Genomic DNA, 21621 nt, shown 5'->3' on the forward strand with positions numbered 1-21621 from the left:
GTTACGCACGGGCGGCATCGATGTCCTCCGGTTTGTAGCTTTGGGGGATATCATACATGTTGATTATTTTACCGTGAGGGGCATTCTTAACAAACCCCCCCTTTAAATATGCCTCATGAAACAATTTGTAAACATATGGAAAATACGAGGAGCTAGAAGTATCTGAAATAAGAGTGATAGATCGGTAATCCCCTTAATCTGAAGGAATGGGACTATACATATGGGTCGTTTTCGTCACCATCTGGGCCACAAACGATAAGAGGCTCTGGAGCTCATATAACTCGTATATTAGTATTTTAACAGGCAGACGCATACAGTTCTTGTATGAAACCAGGAACTTTGGTATATCTTTGGCTCTGTATTGTAATATACAGAACTGAGGTCACAATGTATGTAGTGTGACAGATGTATACCTAGAACATCACATCTGTTTTTTAACCTTGTCCTGGGACAATCAGTGGAATGTTTTCACAATTGTGTGTTTTGCAAAACAGAGCGGTGCTCCTTATTTACCTGAGCTGCAAACAGGTGAGGTGAGGCGCCATCCCCACAGAAATTGGGTGAGTGATATCTTGTTAATCCAATTGCTAAAAACATGAACACAAGAATATCATTACTATAGAGTGTATTCTTTGACAAATATGTTTGTTTTTCTCATTTTCTTTCCGTGTTTGCATGACTACTTTAGATTGTGGAGGAGAATCTACACCTGACAAACAGGTGATATAATCCCTTTTTATCATTGTTCACATAATTGTACAGCAGTAGCAACATCTAGGTCCTGATGAATGCATAGGATCAATTCCTTATATGCAGAAACAAGTCGACCGCTCGCTGAGCAGATATTATGTTAAATCTGCTTTTTTCTCACTTCTCACTATGGTTTTAAGCTTAGGGAGCTGAGAGAAAATATTAAAAATAACTACTCTACTCAGGTTCACCTAATTTTATTCACTTCACTTATTTCACTTGCACTGCTTTTTTTCAGTTGTAACATCATACCAACGCCATACTGACACCACTTTGCGAAATAACTATGGTCAGTCTTCTTACTCACACAGTCCCTTTCTCACAACTTGTGTGACTGTGTGCACACTAACTCCTGGGTAAGGAGAACCCAAATGATGTAATAGTGGTGGTACAGAGAGACAACTGATGGGAAAACTCTCACCCTGATTGTATGTTGCACGTATGTGTGTTTAAATGGTTTATATGTTCAACTGTTTTCAATCCACAGTCTTTCTTTGTGTCATGTAACTGTTTGTCTATGAGACAAATATGCTTTTGACTCCTGGGTACCTTGTGTTGTAACTAGTTCTTCTGTCAGGGGCATGTATCCGGTACAGAGTCATTAAAGTAGCACTTGGACCCTCATTTAAATAGTGTGTGTTTTAGGCTTTAGAATCAGTACCCCTAAGTCTCACCTCAAGTCCATTCAGGTCCAGCCCTCCTAGGCACCATAATCAACTCTGTCAAGGGGAAAGCATACCACTTCCCTTCGATGGTTCAAGCGTTCCAACCTCTGCTCTCTCTTTTTCAGCCAGATTGTCAGGTAATGGCCAGAAAGGTCATGCACCCACTCCACATCATAGCCTCCTGCATTGCTAATAGTCCCAAATGCCAGGTTGCACATTCGCCCATTGCAGGAGTGCCTAGCAGCAAAATGGTCACAAGCGGAGGATCATTGGGAGGATCTAGTGTTGGTTTGGGGCCGTGCTCATCGCTCTTTGCAGTGGTGTAATGCCAACAACCTGTTGCATGGCCGACCCTTTTTGGATCCAGTACTGCAGATGACCATCACAAAGGTCACCTCTCACACTGATTAGGGGGCACACTTACAGGAGCTAACCATTCAAGAGAAGTGGATGCCCAATCAACAGAGTTTCCACATCAACCACCTGGAGTTATTAGCTATCCAGCTATCCCTCAAAACATTCCTCCCTCTTGTCCTATACAAGATGATACACATTTGGACAGACAGCACAACTGCCATGTTATACTGATAGAAACTGGTCGGCACTCATCCCCTGCAGTTCTCTGCTCTAGCCCAGGGCACTTGGCCAGGGAATTGGGACAATACATCAAAAAGTCTATCTATTGATAGAGTATTGAGTGGACGATTTTGCAGATCTGCCTTCAGAATGCAGCAACAAGTCCATGAGTGAGAAGTACATCCCAAGTCCTAATTCCATACTTCATCCGTTGGGATCTTCTCCACATAGGGCTCTTCACCACTGCAGAAAACCAAAAATGCCCAAGCTTCGCCTCCGGGTTCCGAAACCCACAGTCCAAGGGCAATGCACTCTGGATGAACTAGTCTGGGAAATTTGGCTGCGATTTTGCGTCTCGTCCACTTCTTCATTCGTTGTTTGCTGGCTTCAGTAAACATCCTTCACTCTCAACCAGTAGCCCGAACCTGGGCCAGACAGCCCTGGCTCACCACTCTCCTTGAACTGTCTCTAGTGCCTCAGAAGAAGCTGCCTAACTTTATGGACCTTCACTCGGGGCACACACTCGGGCACCACAACCTCAAACAGATCAATCTTGTGATTTTCAGCCTCATGTCTGAAGGCCCGATTACAATGCAGTTAGGAAAGCCTTCCCACCTAGGGCCTGTTTACAATGCGGTTAAGAAGGCCTCCTAACAGCATTTTCTCCTTCCGGAAAGGATCAGTAATGTGTCTTCTCGACCGAGGACCCGATTACAGTGGGGTTAGGAACATAGTCTCCCATTGAACTCAATGGGAGTCCAACCAAATCATATCCGGAAGCATCTGGATAAATCGTACTCGGTCGGTCACATTCTCCAGATCCAAGTGGGTTGGAAAACTTTTCCAAACCGATACGGTCAGAAAGATTTCCTAACCGCATCGTAATCGGGTCCCCAGTGTTTGGGTACCTCAATCTTCCTTCAGAATGTATGACCATCATTAAAGAAGTGCGCAGACCCACAACCATAGCCTGCCATGCAGCCAAATGGAAAAGGTTCCTGCACTACTGTCTTTCCAGATATAATCACCCTTTCCAGACAGCAGGCCCAGATATTGTCTGTTATCTGTTCCACTTACAAAAGTCAGGCCTTGCTTACACTGCTATCAGGCTTCATTTGGCTGCAGTTACCGCTTACCTTCAAAGCAGAGAACACACGTCCTTTTTCAGGGTTCCTGTTATCAATGCTTTTATGGAGTGTCTCAGAAGGATTATCACACAAAGAATGCCACCTGCCCCGTTGTGGAACCTCAGTATTGTTCTAACTAGGCGTATGGACCCTCCTTTCGAGCCACTCCACTCCTGCACTTTACAGTTTCTTTCCTGGAAGGTAGCTTTCTTGGTAGCTATGACTTCCCTCAGGCATCAGTAAACTTCAGGCTCTTACTCTGGATGAACCCTTTTTCCAAGGACACTAAGATGGTGTAGTCCTCAACACAAACCCCAAATTGCTTCTTAAGATGGCTTCTTGTTTCCATCTTAATCAAACTATAGAACTCCCAGTGTGCTTCCCACATCCAGACTCAGTAGCAAAATACGTTATTCACATTCTGAACATCAAAAGAGCGCTTATGTATTATGTAAAACACAAGTGCTCTTTGGCTCTTTCTCCAAATCACAGAAAGGCTGTTCTCAGTCCAAGGCAGGCATAGCATGCTATTTTGTCAAATGCATGAAGATCGGTTACGCCAAAACCAAAAGATCTTTGCATGCAAAAGACCTTTGCCTGTCCCTCCCAGACCCCACTCAACCTGTAAAAAAGGAGCTTGTTTGGCTTTCTTTGGTAATATTCCTGTAGCTGGCATCTGCAATGCAGATAGTTGGTCTACTCCACAACCTTTTACTAAACATTACTGTGAGGATGTTTTAGCTCGCCAATAACCTAGATTTAGCCCAACTGTTCTCATGCTCACTTTTTCAGTCTTCTGCAACAACCTCAGGCTAACCACCACCTTAATGGAGAACTGTTTTAAAGTCTATGCTTAACATGAGTATCTACAGCCACACATACCACAAACTGAATAAAGTTACTTACCCTGTAAGCATCTGCTTGTGGCATCAAGTTATGTACATTCACATGTGCAAACCCTCCTCTCCAGGAGCCTTGTAATGTGGCAGACATTTCTTCTTTCTAAATTTAATATCAATTTTAATGGTCACCTTCTCTGTATCTCTGTGCTCCATCTACATCCTCACCCTTCATGTGGAAAAACAATCTATTAATTGAACTGATGCCCATGCACATTACCAGTAATATGTGAAGTCACTATACCTTGTGACTCAAAAGACTTCTTCATAGAAAAACAACGTTCATACATCTGAATCCAACACTAGATTGCAGGAGTATGCCCAACACTAGATAGCCGGAGTATGCACAGCATGTGAATCTGCAGCAGTACATGCCATGAACATTTGTTTACAAGGTAAGTAACATGTTCGAGGCATGTGGGCTGCTGAATTTATATCCTAGCATAGATCGCCGCATAGTGTTGGGTCCAGATGTTTGCACCTTGTTGTCTTGGAAGAGTCTTCGAAGTATCACGAGATTGGTGACTCCTCCCCTAGACTACAGTGCGCATGGGCATCTTCTCCATCTTCAGATTGTTTTTCTCCGCCATTGGGTTTGGATGCACTTCGACAACTCCAACTTCGGGACCGAAGTTTTTCAACTTTCTACAACTAAAAACGTTATACTTTCAACGGTATTGTTTCCGCTCGGTATCCCTCGACTCGACAACTCTTTGCATCTTTCTCTGGTAGTCAACGCGGGCCGTTGGGCCTTTTCGACACCACGTGGGCCTACTGCCGATGGAAAGAACCCCGTTCAAAAGATACCCACAATGTCGATCCAAGTTTCCACATAGTGACAAGCATACAGTATGCAACAGGTGCCTATCTCTGGAGCACAATGAAGAAAACTGTCCAGCTTGTGCTCAGTTCCGGTCGAAGAAAACTATCCGGAACCGAAGAGCTGCTCGACAAGAGATGCAGCGACAGGCACCTGAACCGGAAAACATCTTCGACGACAAACATGAACTCCCAGAGGCTGCAGACTCCGACCTAGAACTAGTCACAGTAGAAGACCAGTCGGACTCCGATGACAACATCCCACCGGGGCAAACCGTGAGTACCAAAGCCCCTACCCTGCCTCCACCTCCAGACAAGGCTCCGGTAAAAGCATCGCCTAAAAGCCTTAGCCGCGACCGAAACACGGCTTCAGAAGCCCCGCCTTCCGGCTCGGCTCCGAAAACCATACCTAAGCCTTCCGGTACCCCGGGACTGAGCAAAACACTTCCCAAGAATACCGTCGACTCAAAAACGGCTGCAGAGCCGAGAACGGGCGCCAACATTAAAAAAGTTGTCGATCCGAAAAAGGCTGTAGAACCAAAGAAGGTTGTCGATCCGAAAAAGGCTGTAGAACCAAAGAAGGTCGTCGATCCAAAAAAGCCTGTCGACCTGAAGAAGGTTGTCGATCCAAAGAAGACCGTCGACCCGAAAAAGGTCATCGACCCGAAAAAAGGAATCGACCCAAAGAAAGTCGTCGATCCGAAGACTGCCACCGAGCCGAAGAAGGCATTCGAACCGAAAAAGGCAGTCAAGCTGAAAAAAAGTCGTCAAGCCGAAAAAACACATTGAGCCGAAAAAGGCTGTCTACCCAAAGAAGACCGTTGTACCGAAGAAGGTCGTCGAGCCGAAAAGAGCTGTTGAGCCAACAAAGGACGTCGAGCAGAAAAAAGCTCCATAGAAAAATAAAAACAAGCAAGCGACCGATCCAAAACCATCGCCACTGAAGCCACGGACAGTGAAAGAAGAACTTTTTCATCCTGATCCAGTGAGCCCAGACCAAAATAGACTGTATGTAGAACCTGATACAGGACATATATCAGTTTACAATAAGAAAAAGAGAAGACTAGACACTGAAGCTCCTGTTCCTATTAAGAAAATGGACTTTGGGACATCCCCTTCTAAACCTTTCACACCTCCTCCTTTCACTCCTAACATGCCTTATGCTCCATATTCTCCTACACCTCCGCATTATGATGAGGCAGAAGACATGGGTGAAGATCCTCAACAGGATTTTATAGACCCTGATGATCAAGGAAACCAGGATCACACATGGGACGATCAGAATGACCCTGATGACCCATATGATACACAACCCATACCCGATCCCTCACCATACCCCAATAAACCATCTCCTACTGACGACACTGTTGCTTTCAACCAGCTAGTGGACAGAGCAGCTCAGTATCATGGCGTAAGCATGCACACTGACCCTATAGAGGAGGATTTCCTATTTAACACCTTCCCAACATCAGAGAAGAGCGTACGTATACTCCATATGCTGAATGGAGTACTAAAGCATGCACCAGACCTCTTTAAAGACCCAGCCATGGCGCGTGTCCTTAATCCAAGAATTGAAAAGAAATATAAACCAGCCCCTACAGACCCCTCTTATATCAAGTTTTAGCTACCACTAGACTCTCTAGTTGTATCTAATGCTAGGAAAAAGACAAATTCGCAAACAACAGGTAATGCCCCCCCCCTCCCCCCTCCTGACAAGGAGTCAAAAATTTTAGAAGCCTCGAGGAAAAGAGTGGCCTCTCAGGCAGCAAATACCTGGAGAATTGCCAATACACAAGCTCTCCTAGTACGCTATGACAGAGCACACTATGATGAACTAGAAGGATTATTACAACACCTACCAGAACCCTATAAGGCAAAAGCAAATGACCTAATACAGGAAGGGGGAAATTAGTCACTAACGCATCCATAAAATGCACCCTTGATGCAGCTGATACAGCCTCTAGGTCTGTCAACACTAGTGTGTTGTACGCCGGCATGCCTGGCTCCGCATCTCGGGCTTTAAAAATGAGGTGCAATCTACCATACTCAATCAACCCATTAACCAGGATTTCTTGTTTGGCCCGCTATGTCTATGGGTGCACTTCAATTTCAACAGTCTAGGATCTCATTTCGTCGCTCCTCTTTTCGAGGCTCAGGCAGAGGCAACACATTCCAAACCTCTTCATCATTTAAAAGTACTACACAAGGCACCTTTAATAAAGGCTCCACCAGAGGAGGTTATAGAGGGAACAATAACAAGGGCAGAGGACGTGGTGGCAATAACACCAGAGCCTCCACCGCTAGCAAACAGTGACTTGTTCACACTCCCTCCAGACCACTTAACACCAGTTGGAGGCAGAATAACACAATGCCTACCAGTCTGCAACGCCATTACGACAGACAGGTGGGTGAGACAAATTATCCAGTATGGTTACTGCCTGGAACTCACTTCTACTCCACCCAGCATATCGCCCAAACACCGTCCAATGTCGAAAGAACACATCACACTGTTACAATAACAGGTGCTATCCATGCTAGAAAAGGGGGCCATAGAGCCAGTACCTTTTCAACATCAAGGGACAGGAGTATACTCTCTATACTTCCTCATTCCCAAAAAGGACGGATCCCTCAGACCAATATTGGACCTCAGACCTCTGAACCAATACATACTCTCAGAGCATTTCCATATGATCACTCTACAACAAGTACTCCCACTACTCCAGCAAGGCGACTTCCTTGCTACGTTAGACCTCAAAGATGCTTACTTTCACATCCCTATACATCCAGCTCACAGGAAATACCTCAGGTTCACAATGGAAGGTCACCACTATCAATTCAAAGTTCTCCCCTTCGGGGTAAAGACAGCACCAAGGGTTTTTACAAAATGCCTAGCAGTAGTAGCAGCACACCTCAGAAGGCAACACATCCATGTGTACCCCTACCCCTACCTCGACGATTAGCTCATAAAAGCCAACTCATACGCAAAGTGTGCAAGCCATACGTCGCAGACAATCCAGCTACTGCACTGTCTAGGATTTTCCATAAATTACCCAAAATCATATCTGCAACCCTCCCACATACAACAATATCTGGGAGCAACAATAGACACCTCCTTAGCAAAGGCATATCCAAATCCAACCAGGATAGCCAACATACAGTCTCTCATTCAAAGATTTCAGCCACAGCACTCCCTGCCAGCTCGAGTGTTCATGCAGCTTATAGGCATGATGGCCTCCTGCATATTCATTGTTCCTCATACTCTGCTTCAAATATGTCACTTACAGGAATGCCTAGCACGGCAGTGGAACCAAGCTCAAGGACAACTAAAGGACCTAGTGTTGGTAGACAGTCACACTTACAAATCTCTGCAGTGGTGGATCCCACAAAACCTTTCCAAGGGGTGACTGTTCCAAGAGCCAGTTCTACAAGTAGTATTAACAGCGGACGCATCACTGACAGGTTGGGGAGCCCATCTCCTTCAATACACAGTCCAAGGTCTCTGCACAGTCAAGCAAAAGACACTACATATAAACCACTTAGAGTTACTAGCAGTATTTCTTGCAAAGAAAGCCTTTCAGAATTACTTGTGCAAAAAGGCTGTTTTAATCCGGACGGACAACATGACAGCCATGTTCTACATCCAAAAACAGCTATCTCACCTAGCACAGAGCATATGGAGGGGGGCAATTCCAAAGAACATCTTTCTCCTGGCAGAACACCTCCCAGGGATAGACAATCAGATGGCAGATCTACTAAGCCGACACAGTCAACAAATACACGAATGGGAGATTCACCCTCAGGTTCTGCAACCATTCTTCCAAAAGTGGGGACATCCAGAAATAGATCTGTTTCCCACACCCTTTGTCACAAGGCAATGCGATATGGATGAACTGGTCAGGCAGATTTGCGTATACTTTTCCACCAACCCCACGGATTCCATTAGTGGCACGCAAACTAAGGCAACAGTCACTCACAATGATCCTGGTTGCTCCCACATGGGCAGGACAGCCATGGTACACTACGCTCCTAGAACTCTCAGTAGTTCCTCACCAAAGACTGCGCCTTTCGCCACAATTACTAACACAGAACCATGGGGAAATCAGGCACCCAGATCCCAATCAGATGAACCTAGCGATCTGGCTCCTGAGGTCTTAGAGTTCGGATATCTTAACTTGCCTCCAGAATGCATGAACATTATCAAGGAAGCAAGAAGTCCCACTACCAGAGCATGCTACGCAGCTAAATGGAAAAGATTTGTAATTTATTGTAATAATAACCAAATCAATCCATTAGATGCCTCCATCCAAAACATAATCTGTTACCTGCTACATCTTCAAAGATGTAATCTAGCATACTCATCCATAATGCTACACCTTGCTGCTATAGCAGCGTATCTTCAAAACAGACAACATGTGTCCCTGTTCAGAATTCCACCTACCATAGCTTTTATGGAAGGACTTAAGAGAATTATCCCTCCAAAGCATCCACCTTCGCCAGTCTGGACCTTAAACATAGTACTTACCAGACTTATGGGACCACCCTTCGAACCACTTCATTCATGTGAACTACAATTCTTAACATGGAAGGTGGCATTTTTAATTGCCATTACCTCCCTCAGGCGAGTGAGTGAGCTCCAGGCACTAACCATTTAGGAACCCTTCATGCAAATACACCACAATAAGGTAGTGCTTCATACAAACCCTAAATTTATGGCAAAAGTTATCCCCACTTTCCACATCAATCAGTCCATAGAATTGCCAGTTTTCTTTCAAAACCCGCAGTCAGTGGCTGAAAGAGCTCTACACACACTAGACATTAAAAGAGCCCTGCTATATTATGTTGACTAAATCATTCAGAAAGACAAAGCAACTATTTGTTGCCTTTTCACCACAACGTAAGGGTAATCCCATTTCTAAGACGGGAATAGCCAGATGGATAGTTAAATGCATTCAAATATGCTATCAAAAGGCAAAGCGCACTTTAACAGTTCCCCCAAAAGCTCACTCAACGCGCAAAATGGGGGCATCCATGGCTTTCCTAGGAAATATTCCCCTAGAAGACATATGTAGGGCAGCTACGTGGTCCACCATACACACTTTCACTAAACATTACTGTGTTGACGTGCAAGCTAAGCAACAAGCTGCTGTGGGCCAGGCTGTCCTTAAAACTCTTTTTCAAACCACTGCAGCTGGTACAGGCGACCATGCTAGAGGAGAAACTGCTATACAGTCTATGCTAAGATATGAATTCAGCAAGAAAAAACTAGGGGTTGGCTCTAATCAGTATGGCTGAGCCAAAGTAATTATGAAACAAAACAGGGTTGCCAGTACTGATATGAATTAGTTAAAGAAATTAAATACCCGTCCTATACTAGAAAAGAAATTCCAGAAAGGGAAATGCTACTTAATAGCTTTTTTATTTTATCAAATTATAACATCACTATTTTAATGAAATTCATCAATTTAACATACACAAAAAGATTATTATAAAAAAGGACACCAAAGACATTAAGATATAACTGTGCATTGGTCAATCATTCAAGATCACACGCATATCACAGTCACACATTCTACATTCAAACTATCCAAAAAGACACAGTGTATAATACAATATATACATTCCAAGAACACAAGGAAGTAAAAAGGGGAAGGGGCCGCAATCTGCAAAAAATATTATAAAGAGTGGAGAAATTAATAAGTCTTTATAAAGTACATTCCTATGTGTTACATAAATGATACACTGCTCGGTTAATTTTTTTTATCCAAGGTAATGTACAGCATTAGACTGTGGGACACATTCATTAAATGCCCGACTTTTCTTGCAGACCAACTGTGGCAGGGCCTACGCGTTTCGAATCCCGCCGAATTCCTGGGGATTCTCTTTAGGGCCTGGTGTATTCTCCTAAGAGAGTGGAGGCAATTCTTTAATTTGGAAAGTGTCCTTTAAACATCGGCTGGGGCCAGATGGCAGGTGGGAACCTTTTCTTCCATATAGGGTGTGAAATCTAGGTTTGAGAAACTGTGTTTAAGACGTGACCTTTGGGGTTCAACCAGGATCTGTTTTTCGAACGTTCGCCCCTAAGTAACAAGAACGGCGTCTCGAGGATTAGTCAGGTGTACAAATTGAGAATGGTGGGCGTGCGCCCCTATAAATGATGAATGGCAGTATAGATGCAGGAGGAATTCAAAAATTGTAACGGGTTGTAATTTTTTGTGTTCGGTTCATTGTTTTCTCAATCTTCAAAGTGCTTAAAGTGGATTGTTGCTGAACGATATAATGCTTATGAATCCAAGCGCGAGCATACGGTTTGGCCAACTTTTCAAAAAATTGCTCGGGATGGGGGTTCTTAGAGGTTGAACGTCCAAAAGTAGCGTTCCACTAATTCATATCAGTACTGGCAACCCTGTTTTGTTTCATAAAAAGATATGAATTCAGCAGCCCACATGCCTCGAACGGAAAATGTTACTCACCAGTATGCATCTGGTCTTGGCATGTAGGGCTGCTGACATTCATATCGCCCACCTTCCTCCCCGGTGCCTGTCACAGCTGCAGAATTATCTTCTTTACATACATTTACATGGTCATCTCTTACTTTCCTATACTCCATCTTTGCCACAATGGCGAAAAACAATCTGAAGATGGAGAAGATGCCCATGCGCACTGTAGTCCAGGGGAGGAGTCACCTATCTTGTGATACTTTGAAGACTCTTCCAAGACAACAAGGTGCAAACATCCGGACCCAACACTAGGCGGCGATCTATGCTAAGATATGAATGTCAGCAGCCCTAAATGCCAAGAACAGATGCATACTGGTGAGTAGCATTTTCCTTTATTTATTTGGCATTTCTGTAAATCTTCAAATGTTGGCCAATGGCCACCACAGATCAATGATGTGTACATACATGGTTGCTGTTCTTTCCATCCAAGGAACCAATAGTATGAATGTACCATTCTCAGCAACCAACCCTAGGTACATGGTACCACACTAACCATTTACCTATTGAACCAATGTTCCACTGTCACTATATACTCCTAGAACTGGTGTACTATCATAGGCTGTAGGAACATGTTTCAAGTTTCACCAGTTTTCATTCTTGTCAAATAATGTCTGTAAATATTGTTATTTTCTACATAGTAACAAAGTTTCTGTCTCTCCTGGTATGACCCTGACCACAGCTTACCTTTTTAAATCTAGCTGACTATTTTGACATTTTAAATGCAAATTATACCTGGTTTGAAATAATTAATAAACAATTATTAATAGTTCATAAAGATAATCCCAGACTTGGGACATCAAGATTTGCCCACTTAGGCTTGATTGTGAGGCTACTTGTGTTTAGGGTACATGCTTGGTTAAGGCAAGTGTGGTTTAGCTTGCAGAGTCGGAACACTCGTGGTTTAGACCGCTGTGTTCCGACTGTACCTCAAGTACACGTTCCCAAACAACAGCTGCATCTGCATGTTTTGTCTAGGTGATGGGCCCTGACCAGAACAGAATAACAAGGGGCATTGTTGTTCGACCTTGTCTACAATGTTCAGACTAAATCCCAGGAACAAACAGAGTGCAAAAACAACAGCATATTCTATGTGAAAGTTACAGCGTGGCACAAGTAACAGGTGCAAAGCAGGAGACAGTCTGCCACGTGATCATGCTAACTTAGGGAAGACGACAATACCCATATGGGCCAAGTAACACTATAGCCAAGTCATATTCTGTAGCTAAGGGGTCTTCAAGGGCGCTGCACAAAGCACCCATGAACACAATTAGCTTTGTGGATAGACTGGATTCTTTCAGGCAATTCTGAAAAAGAACACCTGTTTAGAGGAGAGGAAACTGGAATAGAGAATTTGCAGACTGATGCCGCAATTACTTGTGCCCCCGAATTATCTTTTATTTGCCCATCCCTGAATTACCATAATGAAGGGTCTAAGTAATTCAGGGATGAGGAAATTACACAATATTGTGGAATAACATGCAGGAATCTGTTTTAGTGCAGATTCGCTCATGTTTTCCCCCAGGGTTTCACATGTGGGTTTTGTCTGTTTTAAACTCAAATGGCCTGATTTAGAGTTTAGCAAATGGGATACTACATCACAAACATTGACGGATATCCTGTTTGCAGTATTATAAGTGCATTAACTCCTGTGGCATTTGTAATGCGGTGGGCAGGATATCCTTTCCTTTTGTGACAGAGTATCCTACCCGCCAAACCTTAAATCAGGCCCATAATTTGGTTTATTAAATAAATGGTACTTATTCTTGCAGGCATCATTGGAATTTTCAGGTTAGTTTTAATCAAGGTCTGAGTGATAATGGAGAGCCCATTTAGCAGTAACTACTGTGTGCAGCTTCACTGTAAAACCCAATAAAAGCAGAAACGAATATGATGCTGAAGTTGACATGTTATGTAACTGTGACCCTGCAAACCATTTGTGGAGTGAAGTTTTAAGCAGTGTGTTAATTACAGGTGCAGATAACTTAGGACCCTTATACTATCTCACTCGCTATGTATGCCAAAGTAAATGTCATAAGAAGTTAAAGTGAATAAATAGCATATTCTCTCAGGCTCTGCAGTGACAAATTAGTCAGCAAACAAATTGTTGGTATGCCTTAGATGGCAAGTGTCCTGAGCGCTTATTCATAGAGCAAAGGTTAAGAACCCTTTGGCAGGTGTGGATAAGAAATGGATGGCTCAAAGAGGTGAAAAAAGGACTTCAATGGAAAATTTGGGATGTCATATCTATGAGTCTCAAAGGATTGTTGATAGCAGCAAAATATACAGGAAACAAGTTTGGCCGTCGCAAACCTGGCAGTTGCTTAGAAAAACCTTATTCACAAAGACACTTGTATGAGGAAAAGTAATGCACCTTTTATTTCTCCCTTCCCATTGGGAGTTCCTAGAGCCCTCTTCCTTTCTGCAATGGGGCGCTTGTCTGTGGGTACCTTTCACTAGCTAAGTCCAGGGGCTCCCTCCAGAGACACTTGACTATGGAGCAGAATGTACTGTCAAGGACTGACAGCATTAAAGTTTGCGAGAATTCACAAGTTTGAGATCTGATTAGGGTACCAGGTACCCTCTCTTAGAACATGTGTGTTGACTAGCTGCCTTTAATTCAGATGTTAAAGCATGTCATTTATTGCTCTCCCTTCAGGTGCTTCCAAGAACTCAGTCCATCTCCTTCCTTCTCTCCACCCAATAAAAGGAACACAGAGCAGGTTTCTTCATCAGTCGCCAGGTATGTGTTGCAGCAATAGTCATCTCAATCCTCTCTGCACTCCACTTCAGAAACATAGTGCAGCTCTTGACATCTATCATCAGATGCAAACATGAGCTTGCTCCATTTCTCTAACTTTCTTCTATACATTCTGTGCATGGAAGAGGTTCCACTATCTCATACTTGCCATGTGACACTCTGTCAATCTTTATCCCTCTAGATTGACTATTTCTAGGCACTGTGTCCATTTTCAACCCTCCTTTCATCTTATGCAGGTGAGTTTTGGTCTAACCCCTTAAGTGCTGCCTCGGTGCATTGGCCGACGGCAGCACTACCTCCCCAGTGCTGCGCACGACCATTGGACGTCCATTCAGCACTAGTTCCAATGGACAGCGCAGCACTGGGGAGGAATGTTTAATAGCATCTATGAGGTTAAGACTTGGTGCCTCTCACAGAGATGTTTACCTCCAGGTATCTCTTCACCCAAGGCTAAAACTTCAAGCATCTCTGAAGGTCTTACAAAAAGTGTTTCTAATATCTAATTTGTAATCAATACTCACTCCCACAAATCCCTTTATTGCCCCTCGTCCCAGGTGCATGAGTGGCTTCAGAAACCTATTCACAGCTGCATATGTCACTTATGCTGGGGATGCCTCATGACATCACAGAGTAGGGCAACTTCACTATTAGTGATGTATTTAATACTGTCTATGATCCAGTTCCTTTTCTTCCATGCCTTTATCAGTGTAGGATGAAGGGCCACCAAGAATTTCTTTAGACATTTGTTTAGTGATTTATGGTTCTTTATGATAACATCTCATCGAGAATCTTAGGGCTTTAAGTTCTGCTGAAAATGCCATTGACCAATGTTGGGCATGGATCTACATTCTCAGCGCTTGTTGCGTAAGGGCCAGTCCCATAAATCATCTTCTTGTTCGTTGGGTAATAAAAGCAATTCAAGAGAGTTAAGCCAAACTAATTGGCGACTTCCATGAAGAAGAAATCTAGAATGCATTCTAGGAGAAGGTCTCAAAGCAACTCTCATTCTGGGAACCTGTTTCCACCCTGAAAGCATAATAAGCACTTGAAGGTGCACTATCTAATGATAAGAAGAGTATGAAATATAAGGAAAGGACATCTTCGTAGCATGTATTTGATGCAGATACACATGCTATGCATACTTCTGCCATCTAGTGCTGGGCCCAGACTCTGCAAGTTGTTTTTCCTCATGGAAGTTTTATGATTGGCATTGTGTGTCATCTCTCCTCCCCCTCGAGGTAATGAACATGTTCAACAGCTCCTTTGTTAGAAAATTGTTTTCTGCAATCACGCTCGGATGTGCTGCATCGGAGCTTCTCAACATTTGACACCCACACGCACTATGGTAAAGAAAAATATGCAATTGGATATACAGTAGACAACACCCATGGATAAAAGGGTCCTGGGGACCGACTACCCGGCAACTAATACTCACATGCCCATCGACAATGACAATGACCATCGTTGGGTGAAGGAAACAAAGGAGGACCTCTTACGACAGTGCCCTCGGTGCGGGTCCATATACGCATACTCCGTACCCATGAGGTGTGCAATTTGTACCTATCTCCAGAGCACAAAGAAGATGAGGGCGCAGCTTGCGCATTGTTTAAAAAGAAAAAGACAATTTGGACCCGTAGGGATCGACTCCTGGCACACACCATGGAACTGGTGGCCGAGGCAGAGTTCTCGCACAACAGTGGCGGGGAGAGTGAGACAAGTGCTCCTGTAGTAGGTGGCCCAACTACGTCACTCCGGATTCATCCTTTGGGGACAAGCGCGCTCCAGTGCAGGGCAAAGGCCCATATTGCTGATGCTGATCTCCATATCTGGGCAGAGTACCAAGACAATGCTACGTACCATGAGTACTGTTGACTCAGTGCAAAGAAGATCCTGCACTCACCACCACCACTCCTGCCACGCCACGGTGTGCCACAGCCCTCTAATTTGCATTAGATGGAGGTGACACCACAAGGGGCATGAATACATCATTAATGCTCTTTAGGCATGCGTGGCTGTGCATATCCAGGTGCAAACCCGAGGTGCAGCAGCATATTCTCAACATCCCATTCAATAGGGAAAACCTATATGGGCCCGCTGTGGACACATAGTTAGAGAAAATAAAGGACACTGACACAGCCAAGTCCATGGGTGCCTTACAGACAACACCTCAAAAACAACTGCCCTTTCTGCATTACAAGGGTGAGGAGCAGCAAAAGCGTCTACCCTAGAAAATACCACATATCGGCGCCAGCAACCACAGTACCACAAGCAAGGGCGTGGGTACTATCAAGAAGTTTACAAAAATAGAGCCAGAGGTAGCCCCAACAAGTGCACCTCCACACCAGCAAGTGAATGACTCGCCCACACTTCCCCCCACCCCCTACCCCCCAAGCACAAAACACCTGTCGGGGGAAGGCTCCAACAGTACTACAAGTTGTGGCCAGACATCACATCAGACCAATGGGTACTACAAATAATGAGGCAGGACTATTGCTTAGAACTAACTCCTCAGTTACCAAATATCCTGCCAAATCATCAGGTGTGAAATTCACAGCATCTCCATCTGCTAAAGGTAAGAAGTAAAAGCCTTACTGCTAATATAGCCCATAAAACTAGTCCAACACAAACTTCACAACAAGGGAATCTACTCCCTTTATTTCCTCATACCTAAGAAAGAAGGCTCACTATGGCCCATTCTGGATCTGCACCTACTCAATCGCTACATACTATCCGGACACTTCCATATGGTCACATTGCAAGATTTGATACCACTGCTACAAAAAGGCAACTTCATGACCACATTAGACCAGAAGGATGCTTACTTCCACATTCCAATCCACCAGGCACACTGCAAATGCCTAAGGTTTGTTGTAAGTGGATGTCATTACTAATTCAAGGCCCTACCATTTGGGGTCACAACAGCCCCATGTACGTTCACACAATGGTTAGTGGTAGTAGCAGCGAAATTACGAAGCGAAAACATACATGTCTTTCACTGATGATTGGCTGATCAAGAGTCTAACCAAAGCCAAATGTCTAACAGACACTCAAGACAAGATCAACCTACTACACCAATTGGGCTTCACTATTAATGCGACCTAATTGCATCTCCAACCGCTCCAGACCTAACCATACTAGGAGCAATACTCAGTTCAGTATCAGGAACAGCTTACCCCAAATCTGCAAAGGGTTCTCAATCTCCAGAACCAACTGGATCTTTTTCAGTCACATCATCACTTGCCTGTCAAAACAGTGATGCGCCTACTAGGGATGGTGGCATCATGCATAGCAATAAAGCCACAAGCACTATGAGTGTTTAGCATCGCAATGGTCACAAGCTGTGAGGGACATGGAAGATCCAGCGCTGGTTTCACCCAAGGTCCATCAGGCACTCAATGGTGGAATACCTCAAACATACTGAAGGAGAGAGCCTTCAAGGACCGATCCCGCGAGTAATAATCACAACCAGTGCATCACTCATGGGATGGGGTCCTCATATGAAGGGCATTGTGGTTAAGGCACACTAGACCTCATAACAGCAAACACCGCACATCAAAATGCTGGAGCTTTTAGCCATCTATATGGCTCTCAAAGCATTCCTAACAAACATTGCGGGGAAAACGGTCCTTCTACTAACAGACAATATGACTGCAATGTATTACATTCTGAAGCAAGGAGGAACCCATTCCATACAACTGTCACAGCTAATGCAGACCATATGGAAATGGGCAAACAAACATAGAAGCCTCCTCTTTGACATACCAAGGCAGGAAAACTCCATTGCGGACCTGCTCAGCAGGATTCCACAACAAGTTCACGATGGGGAAGCACACATTCAATTATTACAACAGTACTTCCACTGTTGGGTAACCCCCACATTAGACCTATTCGCTACCACCGAAAACTTAAAATGCCAAAGCTTTGCATCCAGATAACATGTCCACTATCAAAAGAGAACGCTCTATGGTGTAACTGACAGGGATATTTGCTTACACTTTTTCTCCTCTACTACTCATTCCATACATGGTTAAGAAACTCAGACAGACATCATTGACCCTAATACTAATTGCTCCCACATGAGCTCGACAGCCATGGTACATAACACTACTAGAGCTATCCTTTAGTACCTCACGAGAAGCTACCCAACTATCCAAACCTTCTCACCCACAGTGGGGGCAGGGTGAGACATCCCAATGCACTGCAGCTCAATCTTGCAATCTGGATCCTGAGGTCATAGAGTTTTGATACCTGAATCTACCTACAGAATGCATGACTATTGTAAAAGAGGACGAAGGCCTACCACAAGGTTTGCTATGCAGCAAAATGGAAACGATTTGTCCACTACTGTCCATCCTTAAACAGTAAGCCTTCTTCACCAACAGAACAAAAACTATTAAGTTACCTGTTACATTTACAAAAGGCACATTTGGCATATTCCTCAATACACTTACATTTAGCAGCCATTGCTGAATACCTACAGAACAGGAAGCATCCATCTCTTCCGCATTCTTGTCATCAACGCCTTCATGGAAGGATTAAAATGAGTAATTCCACCATGTACACCTTCGGTACCAGCGTGGAACCTGAACATTGTCCTAACATGACTCATGGGGGGCCACCGTTTGAACCACTACATTACTGTCAGATACAATTCTTAACATGGAATGTGGCCTTCCTTATAGTAAAAACATCTCTACGAAGGGTGGGTGAAATACATGCGCTCAATATGAGGAACCGTACTTTCAAATATTCCCAGACAACATACTTTTATGCACAAATCCAAAGTTCTTAAATAAAGTTATATCCCCTTTCAATCAAACTTTAGAGTTAGCGGTTTTCTTTCCAAAGCCAGAAACAATCGCAGAGCGTGCTTCACATGGACTTAACCTCTTCCATGCTCATAACAAGGTCAGCTCATTATGAGGCACGGTTGAGCTGTGCTTATGCGAATTGACCTTGTCATGAACAATGGGAAAACTTAGAAAGCAGCACAGGAGGGGAAAACCCCCTAGCAGCCAAGGTGGGTGAGGAGCCTGGAGTGGAGCGGACGCGAGCGGACTAGCGCTCGGACCCTCACGCCCTCAGCCCTTTAAAATGGTCCCCCTCCCTAGGAAGCGCAGCGGACGAGCGCAGCGGGCGCGACGAAGGCGCGCCGGAGTTGCGCCTGAGTTAAGCCCGTCTGCGCCCGTCCGCGACCAGTTGGGACCTGGGGCCACTCCCCCTGCTCCTGGCATCAATTACCCTAGATTTACCTACTCTCGCGGTACTCTGCTTGGCTTACGTTCGTCGCCTGGCAAGTACTGCTCTTGCATGTGTTGTCAGGACGCACCTCTATCCTGTCCTGCTTGCGCCTTGGCTATCACGTCCCACCCATCTGAGCTGCGCATTCCCTCACTCCCTTTCTGGACCGATTCCCCTTTCCCTGTGAAAGCTCATTTGCCGAATCCCTCTCCTGTGTTTAGTTTTATCAGTTTAAATTGTCGCTCTTTACCTAAGCACAAGAGGGACATATTTGACCTTCTCACTTCATATAGTCCGTCGGCCCTGTTTCTTACCGAAACCTGGCTAAAGGGCTGTTCTGGTCCAGACATCGCTACCGCCCTCCCTGATAATTACGCCTTCGTGGGTCGTAACAGACCTCTTAAAGATGGAGGAGGCATTGCTATTATTTTTAAAAGGACCTACTCTTGCAAGTGGGATGATCTTGTCATCCCTAACTGCGAAGCTGGCAGTTTTAAACTTCTATTATCACCTAATTTTACTTTGTCCGGTGCCCTTTTATATCGTCCACCTGGCGCTGCCGGCGCTTGGGCTGCCGCTCTTCCGGAACATATTTCTCCCCTTGTGCTGGAATCCAACAATTTTTTGTTACTAGGTGATCTAAATATACATTTTAACGACACCCTATGCCCTACCAGCACCCATCTTACACAGGACCTGGCCGCCCTCAATCTAAATCTTCTAAACTCTGGTCCCACGCATAAAGGCGGTAACTTACTTGATCCAATTTTTGCTAATTTAGATAATGTTACCTGCCTCCCCCCAAAACCGATTACTTGGTCGGATCACTTCATTGTAGAGTTTCACATCAAGACAACAGCTGCACCCGGCCCCCTTGGCAGCCCACCTTCCCTTGGAACAAGAAGGAACTGGCAAAAACTGAATTTGGAGCAACTTAATTTTTCCTTAAAAGAAACTCTGCCCCCTTCGGCTAATATCACCACGGATGACGTGGGCAAGATCAGTACCTGGCTTACTTCTGCCATTGAGTCCTGCCTTCCAGCACGTAAATGCATACAAAAGTTCCTGCACCCTCCTGCCCCTTGGTTCAATGAAGAACTCAAAGTGGAAAAGTCACGCTGCAAAAGACTGGAGCGCATTTGGAGATCCAACTACCTGTTGGCTGATAAAGAGAACTACAAACGTGCATTACATAAATACCACACTCTATGTAACACTGCCCGGGCTAATCATGTTAATGACACGATACTGAAAGCCCAGAATCGTCCAAAAGCCCTCTTTAAGGCAGTTCAGGAACTATCGGGTATGTCATGTGCCCCCAAAGCCCCCTGCCTGAATAGCAATCAATGCAATTCCCTGGCAGAGTTCTTTACATCAAAAATTGATAACATCTACGCAGGCTTTGGCGTTTCTCCTTCCGTCTCACTTAGGCCACCATCCCAGCTATACGACCAACTCTCCACACAGGATGATCCTGAACGACTCTCTTCTCCTGGACTAGATAAATGGGAATGTATCTCCATGCCCGTCTTCCAGAAATTGTTGGCAGAGATTAAATCCGGCTCTCCATTGGATCCCATGCCTCCCCAGATTCTTTGTACTCTGGACACTGCCCCTTTGGATTGCATCTTGGCTCTTCTGAATGCATCCCTCACTGAGGCAGTGGTTCCTAATATCTGGAAGCATGCGATGGTGGTTCCATTGCTGAAAAAAGCTAATGCGGATGTCAGCAATCCTGCCAACTTCCGGCCCATTTCCTTGCTCCCCTGCCTCTCAAAGGTGTTGGAGAAACATGTCAACCATCATCTCACCACCTACATTGAATCAGCAAACGTCCTCCACCCTTCCCAGTCTGGTTTCCGCGCGGGCTTCTCTACGGAGTCCACCCTTTTGGGAGTCTCGGAGACAGTTAGGCGCCAGGTAGACAAAGGGGAGACAGTGGCACTCATCCTTCTGGATTTGAGTGCCGCTTTCGACACCGTCTCCCACAGCATCCTTCTGTCTGCCCTGAAGTCTGTGGGTATCTGCGGCCCCGCCCTTGCCTGGATCTCTGACTTTCTTTCTCATCGCACTTTCCAGGTTTTCTCCCCCTCTTCTGTGTCCACTGTTCACAATTCTCCGTATGGTGTTCCCCAAGGCTCTATTCTTAGTCCTTTATTCTTTAACCTCTATGTTAGACCTCTTGCTTTTCTTGCGGAACAGGCGGGACTTTCTATCTTTTCTTATGCTGATGATACCCAGATTATTTTTTCTCTCTCCTCTAACCAACACTCCCCTTCCTCTTCTCTC

General features: G+C 44.7%; 1 protein-coding gene across 6 annotated transcripts in view; it reads left to right on the forward strand.

The window, feature by feature from the left end:
• The window catches only part of AKNA (AT-hook transcription factor), a 282106-nt gene that overhangs the window by 167722 nt on the left and 92763 nt on the right, over nucleotides 1-21621 (forward strand). For all 6 annotated transcript variants that reach the window (XM_086921106.1, XM_086921112.1, XM_086921108.1 and 3 more), the window contains exon 14: nucleotides 13990-14073. In XM_086921106.1, the coding sequence (XP_086777232.1) occupies nucleotides 13990-14073 (84 nt within the window). The remainder of the gene's footprint in view (nucleotides 1-13989; nucleotides 14074-21621) is intronic.

Source organism: Lissotriton vulgaris, chromosome 5 (genome assembly GCF_964263255.1).
Source record: "Lissotriton vulgaris chromosome 5, aLisVul1.2, whole genome shotgun sequence".
NCBI lineage: Eukaryota > Metazoa > Chordata > Amphibia > Caudata > Salamandridae > Lissotriton > Lissotriton vulgaris.